The sequence below is a fragment of the Furipterus horrens genome, unplaced genomic scaffold, assembly GCF_987537825.1.
Source record: "Furipterus horrens unplaced genomic scaffold, mFurHor1.1.pri manual_scaffold_4, whole genome shotgun sequence".
Taxonomy (NCBI): Eukaryota; Metazoa; Chordata; class Mammalia; order Chiroptera; family Furipteridae; genus Furipterus; species Furipterus horrens.
In genome coordinates, this window is record NW_028327174.1 from 189,889,258 (window position 1) to 189,904,021 (window position 14,764).

A 14,764-nucleotide genomic window follows, 5' to 3' on the forward strand; every position below is an offset into this window, starting at 1 on the left:
CCCTGCTTAATGATGTATCACATTATTTATAGGGTGGCACAATGAGACTTCCATTGATTGAATGCACTTCCTTAAAGACCGTCATTGTCACAGCCATAAAACAGAGTGATTCCCAGACAGCTCAATTATGTCCCCTGTGTCTATAAACTGCCCTGCGCCCCTTACGGTTGCTCACAGGAGGCAAGGTGCGTGAGGCCACGGCAGGGGGTGCAAGCCCTCCAGGACCAAAGGAGGGGGTCTGGACATGCAAATGCTGGTGGGCCAGGGCTTCATGCAGCGGGGGGTGCGGGGTAGCAGAAGAGGTGCTGGATGGGAGTGTGGAGCACCCCCCTCTCTTGGCCCTGCCCGCTGGCATGGAGCTCGGTGGCTCAGAGAAAGCGTCCTCCTCCCTCTGGGTCTTAGTTTTCCCAGCTATGAACTGGGAGTGCTGAGCCCACAAGACCCCAAGGTCCCCTGTGGCTCCATATTCCATGGTTTTACGAGTTCCGGTTGAGCCACGTGAACAAGGTACAGGCACGTTTTTAACATCACTCCTCACCCCTTCTCTCAATCCAGGCTCGCTCTTTCTTAAACCGATCGATGATAATAGTAACAATGATAACAGGAAGCGGCCCTCCTCCTGCGACTTACTAGCTCTTTGTCTGTGGGCACTTGACTCGTCATATCTGTGACTCATTTTCTCATCTGTGAAATGGGGGTATGAATACATGGACCTCATAAAATACATAATTCATGTGCGTGCTATTTCTATCTTTCTCCGAATGCTATTACATACACCATGTCCTCTTAACGGGGGAGGCAGACCAGAATAGCTACCTAAGTACACACTTCGCAGGAAGGGACTATGGACGTGGGAAGGGAATGCCTTTCCCAAGGTGAGTGGCACAGACTGGTCTCCATCTGGTTTGGGAGATTCCATTCTGGGAGTAGCTGAGAGTCCAAGGGAAATCAGATCTGAGGATAAGGCCTGAAACTTTTCCTGGGGAAAGGCTTGAAACTGTCCCCTTAGACATGTGGCTATTGCACCAGAGGAGCTGGGGCTCCTCCTGGGTTCTCCCAAGAAGCCTGGAGAGAAAAAGGTGCCCCTTCCCAGAATCCTCCCCAGGATAGGTGTTTTAAGGAAAGAGAGTGGCAAACGAGCCTGCAGGAGGTCGGGGGTCTGGAGTCCAGAACTCCATCTGGGGGCTCAGAAAATGCCCGACCGGAAGAACCTGAGAAATCATCTCTCAGCGCCTCATCCTGTCTCTGGTGAAGATGAAGCCCAGAGAGGGGCAGGGACTTGCCCGGGGCCACAGAGTGTATATGTGGCCGAGCCAGGATTTAGCTCCCAGGGAGACAGCCAATCTCCCCAAAAGCCTTAACTTGACACCACACCTGGCCACCGCCACCCCCAGCAAGCGCCCCAGGCTTACCTTTCTGATACTGGAGCCACAGCTGCTGCTGGACCTTCTTGCTGGGGAAGTGGATGATGCAGGTGAGCTCGGAGCCGTAGAGGGCCTCGGCGATGTAGTGGGAGCCGTAGTGCTGGATGAAGGTCAGCAGCTCCTCCCGACTGCTCTCCTTGGTCAGGATCTTCAGGACGTTGGTGAAGCCTGGACAGAGGAGGAGCATGGGAAGGGGGTCAGGACTTGGAGGCTGGTGGCTGGCAAACTGTAAGAGGTAGGGGGCTCTTCCCAGCGTGGGTTTGGTGCCTTAACCCTCACCAAAGCGTCGCCTGATGGCTGCATCAGGCCAGACATGAACAGCATTTCCTCACTTAACACAGCAAAGCTCGCTCTCTCTGGTGGACACGCACGACACTGATCAAGAGGAAATCGATAGGAAAGGAAGGACTAAAGCTTGGTGACCTAGATCCCAGGGACCTAGAAGTCATAATCAGGAAATCGAAGCTGACGGTTCCTGAGCAACGGATGTGGATCAGGCGCAGAGCTAAACGCTTCACCTGCTATGTTTAACTTAACCTTGGCGTCAACTCGGCAGCCTCACCAACTCCACTACCACAGCCCCACTGCGCAGACGAGCGGGCGTACTTGGACTTGCCTTGGTCCTCCAGCCCAGGTAGCGGGGGCTCCAACATGCTTCTGCTGTCACTCCCCACTTCCTGCCTAAGTCCCACCTGTGCTTCAGGGCCCTGCAAGGTCCCCCTCCTCTAAGAAGCCTTCCACAGCGTCCTGGCCAGGGTAACTCTTCTCTATACCTTCCACGTGCTCCACCTTGAAAACGTAAGCTTCCTCCCACTGGTCTCAGAGTCTGCATGGGTGTCCTTCCCCACCCCACCCCCACCCCCACCTGCAGCAGGTACAGGGCACAGTTCAGGCACACCAATCACCGTCATTACAAGAACGACCACCTCCGCCACATCAGAGTAAAATGTAAATGAGCAAGCTCTTCGCGGCATTACAAATGAGCTCCAATTTGCCAACATTTTATTTACAAGGGGGTTCTTGGGAGTGTCATTATTGATTAATTAGAGCAGATCCACCTTTGTAGTTCTACCAGAAACATCGCAGTCTTATTTGCAAGTGTGATGTGAAGGTGTGGGGGGTGTGGGGGGACAGGGAAAACAGAACCGCGCTCACAAGAATGGGCGCTTGATTAGAACAATCTCTCTCCATCAACCTGTTAACTCATGCAACCGGGTAATTAATACAGCAGTGCTAATGATGAGGTGGTGTCTGTTAAGTAATAAATAACATCATGGGGATGCCCTGTGGCTCCCTAGCCAGGCAGACAAAACTGCAGTCAAATCCTTGCTCTGATCTGTTCTGCCGCTCACTAGCTGTGTGGTCTTGGGCAAGTTACCTAACCTCTCTGACCCTCTGTTTCCTTATCTGAAAAACAATGGAACAAAAAAGCCTTCCTTGCAGGACTGATGTAAGTCCTAAGACATAAAATGTTAGGAAGTTCTGGCTGATGCCAGCAATGATTACTATTTGTAATCATCAGAGGGTAAAGTCCTCCGATTCCCAGGCTAAATGAGTACCATGTTGTTCCTGAAGAGCATGGTACTGAAAAAGAAAAGTTGAGAAATGAGCCGGTGGATAACAAGGAGACACTGGGGCCACAACCCAGGGGCAGAGCCGTGAGTCAGGGCCAGGGCAGAAAACCCTAGGTCAGGCCGCATGTTTCCAAAGTCCTTCACTCATTCCCTACTTTTCAGTTTTCATTTATATTTTTTTTATTCCATCATTAAACATCAGCATAGACCATGTGCTGATTCTCTGTTACAGAGAATAAAGGAACAGAGGACCCACTCTCTATCCGCAGTCTCAGATCTCTGGGTGATACAGAAGGATTCAGGTATGAACCAAGCACTTGTTAGGGCTGTAATATAGGTAGTTACTCACAGGGAATTTCTTGAGTTATTCTAAGGGGGGCTAGAGAATGTGGGAGGTGTCTCCAAGTATGGTAGGGTGCCCTGGGCAGGGAGACCCATGAAAGAACATGTCCCATTTGGAGAACTACAAATTGTCACCACCAGCTCGGGCTCAGGGTTCAGGTGGGTAAGTGTGAGTGATGCCAATGTGTGTGTGTGGGGGGGGTGGGGGGGTGGCTTATGTGTTATTGCTGTACAGAAAGGCAGGGAAAGAAATCAGCTGGGAGAGACCAGAGCAGTCAGTGCCCGAGAACTTATCATCCACAAACTTGAATTATTTCAAGAACAGAAATGTGCCATCACCCCCTACCTCCTATTTAACCTTCCACACCCTGCTCAGACACCCTTGCCTCCAGGAAGTCTCTCTGGCTTCCCAGAAAGGATGGCTCCCTCCCCTGCGCCATGGCCACTCCATCATTGCGTTGACTCCATGGCTGTGTGTTGATGTCACAGTCTGCTTGTCCATCTGCCCTCCTTGTGAGCTCCTGGATGGCAGGCTCCCCAGTGCCAGCACGGAGCCCGGCGCACCCTGGGTCCCTGGAAACATGTGCTGAGTTATGCCAAGTCCCCTGGCTGCCCGGACGGCGGTCCTCACCTGCTGAGAGGGTGATGGTGCTGAGCTTCACACGGTAGAGGTTGCTCCGGACCCTCCACTGCTGCACCATAGGGTAGCCCATGGCTTCGTCATACCTGATGTCTCCTGGGGGAGGGAATAAGAAGGTCGCATGAGCCCAGCATTTACAGGCCTTGCGTCACACCCCCCGCCCTGCAGCCCTGGGCGCTGGGTGATGCCACCTCTTCTATACAGGCAGAGGCTCTGCCTTAATGGGCAGGCTCTCACTGGGCCTGACAACTTTATCTGGAGCCCAACTCCACACCTCTTTCTGGCCTCTGACTTCATCCCCAGACCCACATTCAATCTCTGTGCAACAGCTTATAAGCCCGTTTTATCCTGCAAACAAGAGTGTGTTTACAGTCTTCTCTGACCCTGTTGGCTACTTGCCATGGAAACTAGACATCTCAGAGCCTCAGTTCCCCTGTCTGATCCTGCTACTCCCTATGCTGACTTATTCCATGGCCACATTATGAGGCTCAAGTCAGGTAACTAGAAATGTTATACGGAAGGACCAGGGTCACTCAGGTACAGTGACCATGTATTGTCACTGGCTGCTTTCCCAAGGCGGCAGCAGAGTTGAACAGATGTAACAGAGGCCACACGCAAAGCCTAACACGGTTATTGTCTGACCGTTTATGTTTGCTAACCCGTGTGGAGACCATTGTTTCCTAACACGGAAACATGAGTTGGTCATGGGTATCATACACAATGCACACGTACATTAAAGGTTCCCGTTTCAAGTAAGACCGAGAAACACTGGCTAAACAAGCTAAATGCTTTGTTTGAAAACCTATAGTTTCTCAGTACTTTGAATAGAAGTTCCGCAAAGGTGGTGTGCAGCATTTTGTAAACTCCTTTAACCACTACACCCTTTTCTACAGAGAATCCACTGGAAGCTCACATCCCACAGAATACATGTTGGGGAAGCAAAAGGATAGACAATCATAAACAATAACAACAAAAAGAAAAACACACAACAAAACATTAGCCAGCGGTTAACTTTGGGTGGTGGCTGCATAAAAGATTCTTGTTTTTCTGATTTACATTCACCTCCATTTTCTAAATTCCCTCCTCTGAGCGTTTCCAACTCTCTCTTTAATAACCAGAGCAGGACTCCATGCGTAAGCCCAGTCCCATCACTGGTTATTACGTATCCTCGGCAAATGGCAGGCGCATCCTCTATCCTTTCCTTTTGCCCCCTGGTGAGGAGATGCTTAAAGAGATATTTGATACCAAGATTAAAATGAGAATCTCATTGGAACAAGTGATTTCTTTCTGGACATTACTGAAGTATTAAAGTTGTCCATTACTGTCAACTTTTTTTTTCTTCCTTAGCCTCTTCAAATATAATTTTTTTCAGAGGCTTTCATTTTAAAGTAAAATATTCATGATCCCTAAAGATATGTCCACTGGAGCGAGGCTGTTTTGTTATAAATATGTCCTCTTCTTCCTCTGCAGAGGCTGGGGAGAGGAGGACCACCGGTGGGGGGTGGGGGCCGTGTTTTGGGTCAGGGCAGAGACAACAGTCTGTGCAAGAAAACCGGACTTCAGTGCCCAGGCAGCCTCTGCCCATCTACTCATGCTCATCCTCGCTCAGATCAAGCTCGGAGGGGGTATTGGCAAGTAGGGCCCATTCCCAGGAGAGGGAGGCAGAACCCATGAGCATAGACTGTTGATACATCCAAAAAAACCACCCCCCAAAAAACAAAAACAAAAAACATTACTTCTCATTATCAAGAAATTTCCAAAATCATCTTCTCTGCCTGCCCCTTAGCCCATCATGCCTGAGCCTCTTCAAGTGGTCATTACTCCACCCCTCCCTTCCCTCCGTCCTGGTCCTTTCTGGATTCCAACATGGAATACAACTCCTTTGGTGGAATGTCAGCCTCTTGAGGTTGACGCCGTGGTCTGCGTTTTCCCACTTCTGCAGAGCCTAGAACAGAGCCTGATGCATAGCAGGCTCTCAATAAATAATGACTTACTGGCTCACTTACATTCATACATCCATCCCTGGTCTTCCTCCATCCCTGGGCCCTTTCTTACCCGACTCTGTCCTAGCTCCCCACCCAGGGATTAGGGGTAGAATGAAGCCCTGGGATGGGGGAAGACAGTTTTTCCTGATAATTAAAAACAACAACAACAAAAAACAAAATAAAAACAAAAACTCTTAAAATGGAACAATTTCTTTATTAGGACACTTCCAAAGACCCCTGAGTCAAACAAATAATCCTAAAAATTCATACTAATCATGTGGAACCCTAATATACCAAGCATTTTATGTTCATGATCTCCAATTCTCACCACAGTCCTGAAAAAATCATTGTTATCCCCATTTTTCAGAAGGAAAAACTGAGGCCCAGAGAGAGAAACTGCCCAAGGACACACACAATCAGTGATAGATCCAGCGTCCTCTCGATTAGCACAGAGCACCTCCTCCTGGACCATGGCAATGTGGCTTCAGGAGGTGGTGAGCTTCCTGTCATTGGGGATATTCAAGAGGGATAATCACTCAGCAGGGACACCGGGGACCTGATTTCCTCATCAGCAAGGAGGAGTGGACTAGAAGCCCTTCAAAGTCCATGTCAGCTCCGAAATCCTGTGATCTTATGAACGATGAAAATTAAGGAAGGCACAGCAGTTTTCAGAGACATTTTACGAAATACTTTTATATCCATGATTTCCTGTGATCTCCATCGAGGCTCCTCCCTGAAGTAGGATAGATAGGTCAGGGAGGTGACGTGGAGCAGTGGGTATAGCATCAGCTTTGGCATCGAGGCCAACTGGGCTTAAATCCTGACTTGACTTTAGAAGAGCCATGTGGGCTCAGATGAGTTAAATGACTTCTTTAACCAGTTTAAAAGGGGACAATAGCACCCTCATGGGTTGCACACCTTAACACACACATGGTGCCTGGCCCCCAGGAGACCCTCAGTACGTGTGGGTTCTGCCCCGTCTGCAATTAGATGACTTGAACAAGGTCTCCGAGAGCTCACAGCTAACAGAGGGAAGGAAACCTCCATCAGTCACGTTTCAGGATCTGCCCCTGGGGACTGTTGCCCTCCCAGCGAGATGGCTCAATCCTCCCTCAGGCTGACCCTTGTCCCTGGGCAGTGGTTGAGATAATCAACTACGGTACCAAAAAGGCAGAGTCAGGGCCCTTTCACCTTAGGAAAGTCCCCAGGAAAAGGGTCGGAGAGGAACTGGGACAAGGTAGTGAGGAGCGGAAAGGCATTGCGAGGTGGGACAGAAATATGGAGCCTGGGGAGGGGCTGCACAAGACAGCTCCGCACTGAGGGAGAGAGGGCCGCAGAGCGGAGAGAAAGGGCGGGCGACCCAGAGCCAGGGCGCCTGGTTCTAGTCCCAGACCTGCTGTGTGACCTTGGGCTGTCCTCTTCACCTCTCCGAGTCTATATTCCTCATCTGTAAAATGGGAAAAATAATGCCCACCCTTCAGAATGACTCAGGCCCAATGTTCAAAAACAAGTTGCTTTCGAGTGAGAGGGGCTGTGGTTGGAGAGGGGGATCCACTGATTTTCCTTTAGAATGATTTAAAAATGAACTTCATGAAATCAGCCAGACGGAGACAAACACTACTCAATCCACTTATGTGTGGAATCTGAACAAGTTCAACTCATAAAAGCAGAGGAGACCGGCTCAGGGGTGGGGGGAATGGGGTGATGTCAGTCAAGGGTAAGGCAGTTCAGTTAGCAGCGTGAATAAGTTCTGAAGATTGAATATATGGCCTGGTGACTACAGTAAATGATATTCTACTTGAAGCTTGCTAAGAGAGTAGATCTGGCTGGGGCTCAGAGTCTGGAGTCTCAGACGCACCCCTAGTTCTGCACAGCACAGAGTAGGAGCCCCAGAAATGGCAGGTCCCTTGTGCACCCCGTCCCTCACAAAGGGGGCGGACTGGCGGGGCCTGTCTTGGAGGCACTGAGGACTGATATGCACCTGGAGACCGGACGTGTGGTCTGGGAGGCTCGGGAGGGGTCTGCACGCGTGTCTTACCGGTGAGCAGCTGGAGGTCCGGGAGGGGCTCGGAGAGGACCCCCCGGCACTGCTCCTCCACCGGCAGCGGAATCACCAACAGCCCGTCGGCCAGCTGGGGGAAGTCCTTGATGAAGTTGTTCTCCCTGTGGAGAGGAGCAGAGACACTGCCAGATGGAGGTCGTGGTGGCTGCTGGGGGCTGCGGGGCAGGGAGCCGGTGGTGCGAATAGAGGCTCAGAGCGCACAGGTGGCTTTGCTGCACCGCCACCGGCTCCCTGAGTCCCAGCTCTGAGAACACGGTGACAGTGATGGGCTCAGAGTCTAGCGGACTGTGGCTCAAATGCTGGCCCACCGCTCACTAGCTGCGCGATCCTGAGTGAGCTCCTGGCCCTCTGAGAACCTCAGTTTCCTTGTCTAGAAAGTGAGACCTCAGGGTACTTACAAACACCTGATCAGCTAAAGCTCTCAATTACTCAGGACACAGTCTGATGCTCTATAAATGGTGTATCTGGCTGCTGAGCATCTCCTTGCATAAGCAATGATGACGGTGAACCAGGCTGTGCGGGAACCGAGAACTGTACAGAGCGCTTGAAGAAAAAGGGGGTGTTGTTACACCGGAGAATGGAAGGCTTGAAAGAAGGGGTGTTTGTTAAAGTAGAAGGACCCTAAGAGATCTTTTGGATCAAACTCCTCCTTTTAGAGATGGGAATACCAAGGCCTGGAGGAGGGCAGTGACTTATTGTTCTACAACCACCAACGGGTTATGCTCCTAGGCTGGTCATCTCTCTGCCCTAACTTCTTCAGGTGCCTCTATCCCTCACCTGTAGGCAGGGATAAGGAGAGACCACTGGGTGCCCTCAGGTTACTGAACCCTGAACAAGGGTCGTCTTAAGTGGGGCTCAGTAATAGTGCACCACAGCGAGGCAGGCTTCAATCTTCTAGATAGCAGACCGGCCTGAAAACAGAACAGCCTGCCAAGAGAAGTAGTGAGCTTCCCGTTTCTGGGAGTATGCAAGCAGGAAACTTGATGGCCACTTGCATGGAGGGCATCGAGGGCTTTTCTGTATGAAAAATCTGACTTTGGAGGTCCTTAGAGTTCGAGACACTGACTATGATCTGGAGAGGAGAAGAGGGAGGAAGGGGAGGAGGAAAACAAAGGGGAGGGAGTGTTTACCACTTCATCTGCAACCTTGAAATGAGCACCAGAAAGAGGAATACAGAAATCTGTGATGCCAAAGCAATGCCTCTGAAGCCTGGAGCTCAGGCTGCTCCAAAGCAGCCGTGCAAGCTGTGGGTGGCCCGGGTCACCTTTCTGTCTGGACCCCACATCCCTGGGAAAACCCAACTCCAAAGGGACCATGGGAGGCAGCACAGTGGGCAACCCCAGGATGGCTGAGGACCTGGTTTGTGATGCTCCTTCTCGGAGGACGGCTTTCCTCCTGAGCTTCCAGGAATCAGGGAAGCTCTTGAGGAAGCACCGGAGAAAGAGGGAGAAGGTGGAAGGGTAGAAGTTAACAGGTCAGTGTGGAAGGCTGGGAGGGAGGCAAGGACGGGGCAGAGAGGGACAAGAGAGCAACAGTAAAGACCAAGTATGGTCCCTCAGGAGGGGTCCCCTTCACAGCTGCCTGGGCGATGGCCGTCCTGTGAGGCCTCTGCCAGCAGAGGGCGCCCAGGGCCTTCGCATCAATCAGCTCGCTCTGGAGTCAACATCAGGATGGGAATCTGCCAGGGGCAAGTTCCCTTGGGCTGAGAACCTTAGTCGTAGCCCAGACAGCGACTTCAGAATCCACCCACCCACCTGGGTAAGGTGACGGGGAGCCTGGCAGGGTGCTGGCTGCAACTCAGTAGGAAACCAAGCTCAGATTCCCAGAGCCTGTGAGTGAGTGTGTTTATGTGTATGTGTGTGCGCGCAGTTACAAACTACCAGGCAACTAACTAGTCCTAATAATAGGAAATAGGAAGAGGAATGAGTAGTATTTATTGATTGATCATATTTGTTGATCATCAGCTATGTTCTAGGTAGTATGCCAAGATATAATGGGTTGGCTGAAAAGTCAGTTTAGTTTTTTTCTGGAACATAAAAGACAAAGTTTTCATTTTTACCAATAACTTTATTGATTTGGGTATTTTGAGTATGTCAGCTATTTCCCATGTGGTAGAATGTTGATTGTTCTCAATTAATGTCTCTATTTGATTGCTATCAACTAAAACTGCTCTACCCAACCGTGGAGCATCATCCAGAAAAAAATCTCCAGCACGAAACTTCACAAACCACTTTTGACATGTTCAATCAGTCACAGCACCTTCTCCATACACTGCACAAATCATTTTTTTTTGCATTTCAGTTCCGGTTTTTACCTCTCTTGAAATAATAAAGCATAATATGCTGAAAATGTTGCATATTTTCTTCCATCTTCAAAATTACAACGGCTAACAAAAATTCACCAATTTTGATGTTTTTTAAAATGCATGCTGATATGACAGCTGTCACAATACAATCTAACAAAATTGTTTCAAATGAAGTTAAAGACAACTAAGCGCTATCAGAGCCATCTTACCGGAAAAAAAAAACAAACGACTTTTTGGCCAACCCAATATAGATGTGTGTCATTTTAACCACATGAGAACTCTATGAGACAATTACAATTTTATTCTCATTTTGTAGATGAAGAAACAGATGTCCAGAGAGGTTAAGGAATTTGTCTGAGATCCACTGTTAGTAAGTGGAGCCTAGACCATACTGTATCAGGCCCCGAGCTTAGTGTCTAGCACTCAGTAAACACACATTCAGTGGTTCATCAATCCAGAGCCTGGGCTCTTGGTCACTGGGATAACCTGAGACCAGGCAGTTATCCTGATCACTGTCAGAGCACACTCCGCTTTTGTGCCCACAGATATGGCTGCATGCATATGTGTGTGTGTAAAACTGCATTTCAAATAGCCACGGGGTCACTGTTCCTTTAGCTAAACCTTTTCCCCAAATATCTGTAAAAACAGTTCCTTCTTCGCTGATATGATATGGAAACAATTCATCAAATGTTTAAAATGGATCCTGGGTCCCAGGGACTCAACAACTCTGTGGTGCATCCCACATTTATTGGGGTGTCCCGTGTTCCAGAGATGGTTCGGCACATGAGGGAGACAGCAGTGGGAAGCCAGGGGAGGTGTCTCCGTTCGCGAAGGCCAGGAGAGAAGGGGAGCACTTTGTGAGGTCTCCGAGGCCTTCACTGCCAGCCTTGCCTCCTCCTCCTGCCACCTGCCCACTTCTCTCCAGCTGCACTGATTGTCCCTAAATTCCTCTTATGGGCCATACTTGCTTCCTACAGATGAGCCCCACACCCTGTACCTGGCCAATTCCTACTTGTTCAGGCCACACATTACTTCTCTGCCTTTGAGAAATCTTCCCAGGATCAGTTCTCCTGTTACATTTCTCTCAGAGCATCTTGTTGTTTTGTTCCACGAAGAGCTTCCCAGTTCCTAACCGCAGAAAGATTCATGGGGACCTTATTAGATATTTACCTCTCCTATTGGCCTCTGGGTCCATGCGACCAAAACTATGTGTCCCATTTATTGCCACCCCCTCCCCCCCTGGAATTTTAGGAACAAATCCCCAATGTCCTTTGATTCCTGAAGCACGCTGATACCCTGCGATAAAACATTAGAAAGGAAAGGTGATCTCTGTAAGCTGGGGTTGGTTAGACCTCCCACTCTCGGTATGCACGCGTGTGTTGGTGTGCATTCACATCACGTGTGTGTGGAGGTACAGAGGGTGGGTGGGGTGAGGAACGCTAGCGGGAGGCAAGAGGCCCCCTGGAAAAACCACCTCTTCCACGAAATCATTTCATTTTTTCCCCAGCTGGAATAAATCTTCGCTCTCACTTTCCCCTCATGCACCTTGTTAGGGAATGAATTCCAGAAGTGGCCTTGGGGTCTGGGAGTAGAAAGGTCATGGGCTCAGAAGTCATACAGACATGGATCCCAATTCTGGCTCTGTGACCTTGAGGAGGTCACTAATGCTTGATGGGCCTTCGTGACTTCATCTGTACCAAGGGCATAAGTGGTTTAACTTCAAGGGGTTGGGAGGAGGATTCATGGAACGTTATCTTTAATGCTCATGCCTTTTGCTGAATCCCACCCTGAATTCAGAGTCTCTGGAGAGCCTCAGAGAGCCCAGCACAGTGCCTGCTCACGGTATAACCCCATGAGCATCTATTGGGTTGGACAGGGAGGTAAGAGGCAGGCCTCTTCACCCTCCACACCACCTGCATGTGACCTCTAAGCGGCACAAGCCTGCAGAGTGTGTCCACGGGAGATGCCCCTTGTCCATTGCCCTCCGATCAGCAGTGCTAACAGCAATAACCAGTAAGGGGAGATGGGATCAAATGCCCCCCTCCCCCCTCCCCCAGGTTCTCCCTCCCTCTGGATGCCCCCTTTTAAGAATACGTGTGTGTTTTGGATACATCAATACACAGCCACCAGCACACTGGAGCCCATCAGCCCACAGTTCTGGGGAAATTAGCATTTAAATTGAGGTATTTCAGGGAGGTAAATCATCCCTGAGAAGCCAGCCTTCTGCAGCCTTTCCTTAGAGGAACACTAGGGTCTGTTGAGTTTACAGGGAGGGGCCCGCTCTCCCTGGCTCCCCACAGGCTGCCCAAAACTACCAAAAAGGGCAGCATCGAACTCTCAGCGCCAATGCTGACATCTCCCTTGGTTTAAACCATCCTCTGGCGCTCGCCCCCAACTTCCTTTCTGCCCCGCGTGGGAGGAAACTCCGGCCGAGATACGGTTTCCTATGTAACCCAGCAGTTGGGAGACCTGTTCTGAGGGTGGCCTTGTCACTGCCTGGCTGGCCAGTTTGGGAAAGCTACTACTCCCTGCCTCTGAAAGTGGGAGGGGTGGAAGGCAGGAATATAGTATTGATTTCTCTGAACCTCAGACTGAAAGGCACTGGACCAGATTCTGTCCATTCAGTAGACACAGGAGTCTCTAGGGTTCTGGTAGTATTTAAACGAAGCCTACCATCCAGCCCTGCTCTTTTTGGGAAACAAGCAGAAAGCCTGTTCTCATGGGATCTGCATCTTAATTTCGGGTCCTCATTTCAGTTCTCTGGTCACACTCTCCAGGATTAGTCATTCTTTCATTTAATCTTTCCTCAATTCACTCATTCAACAAATCTTTACTGTTGTATGATGGACACTGGAAATACAATGAGAAACCAGACATTCCCTGTTCTCAAGTTGCCTGGCAGGAAACATGTACACACATGCTTCCTACATATGTGTGCACACGTGTGCAAGGTGAATATGGTTTTGAAAGTGTTAAAGTGAAGTATCTTTCATTCCCCATAAGTGATATTTGGCCCTGGTGCCCACCTGCTAAATCAAAGGCATCCATCCCTCAGGTAGAAAAGCGGGTACCATCTGGGAAAAAAGGGGGTCATCGCTCAGCTCTGCATCTCAAAGCTGACTTGGGAGTGTCTAGAGTTAGAGAATAGTTTTGAATGCCAGCCTGTCCTAGGGATGAAGATTCCATTATACATCAAAGCCAAGCCTGTCCAACTCTAATCATAGTCTCATTTGAATGTACAGATGGTGCAGGCTATGACCTCAGGGGAGGTCCCACCAGAGGCAAAGGAAGGAGAAGACTCTTCTTGTTGCCATTAGTGCTGGGAGGGGCTGCTGAGGAGACCAAGGCTAAAAGTTCAGACCTAAGAATCAACACCCCCTCCTCACTCACGCCAACCTTGAGGGTGGTGTCAACAAATTCCTAAGATACTAATAAGGGTTTTGGGGAAATCCCAGGACAGGTGAGCAGGAGCAATGGGGTTTGCTCCCCCAGATCAGGTTATAGTCTGGGGGTGTTGGGATCTCCTTTATCTAACAAGCCAATGGTAGCTTCAGTGAGTGGGCGGCAGTAGGTGAGCAAGAGGCCAGCAACAATCATCCCTCCAGCTCTGCACCCACAGGACAGAGAGGACGAAGCTGATGAGACACCTAAGCTTATCCCCCTGATCACAGAGACAGGGATGGGGAAGGAGGGCCAAACCGGAACAAGGGGCTTCGGAGTGTGAGGTCATCATGACTTTGGACTTTGACAGCGGATTCGGACATGTTGCCCTCTCAAAGGCTGCCCAAGACCACCCACATCACAATGGATGACAATGCCAAGCTCAAACAAGACATCACATAGTGACTACCAGCAAGGGTCCAGTAGACCATGTCTGTACCAATGTTCTCAGCATCCTGAGGACAGGGGTGGAGGGAGAGACCAGGTAAGGAAAAGACATGGTGGGTTGGTGGGGAATTCAACTTTGAATGGACTAAACAGTTACCTTAAAGAGGATATTCTGTATTATTAATTGGCAAGTTGAAATACTTTTTTGCTATCAATGGAATGGATTGAGGGAAAGATGATGTCAGCTATAGAAAACTGAGAAGACAACATTGCTTTGCATAATTGAGTTAGACTGGAAAAGTGTTTGAACTTTTTACTTCCTAGATGGTCATAGGCCAGAGTGATAAAGTTGAAGGTTCATAAGGGATGTTTAAAGTCCAAGGGAGTGTAGAGGAGGGGCACTTAACATAGACTGGAAGATCAGGAAGGCTCCTTGGAGGAGGTGTTTTGACAGACTGGAAGGGACTATCTAGGGAACCATCAAGGAAAGGAGTTGTGGGTGGGAACTAGGCAGACAGAATATGATGGGCAAAAGTCCAAAGTGGTGTGTGTGCATAGGGGAGAGAGAGAGATTAAGAACGAAGATAATACGCTCACGTGGCAC

The 14,764-nt window shown here is 49.7% G+C and overlaps 1 protein-coding gene across 3 annotated transcripts in view; it reads right to left on the bottom strand.

Annotated features, from left to right (window-relative positions):
• ASTN2 (astrotactin 2) overlaps positions 1-14,764 on the bottom strand; it is an 839,367-nt gene that overhangs the window by 230,346 nt on the left and 594,257 nt on the right. For all 3 annotated transcript variants that reach the window (XM_090274637.1, XM_090274635.1, XM_090274634.1), the window contains 3 exons: positions 8,004-8,128; positions 3,972-4,076; positions 1,413-1,592 (listed from right to left, as the gene is read on the bottom strand). In XM_090274637.1, the coding sequence (XP_090130763.1) occupies positions 1,413-1,592; positions 3,972-4,076; positions 8,004-8,128 (410 nt within the window). The remainder of the gene's footprint in view (positions 1-1,412; positions 1,593-3,971; positions 4,077-8,003; positions 8,129-14,764) is intronic.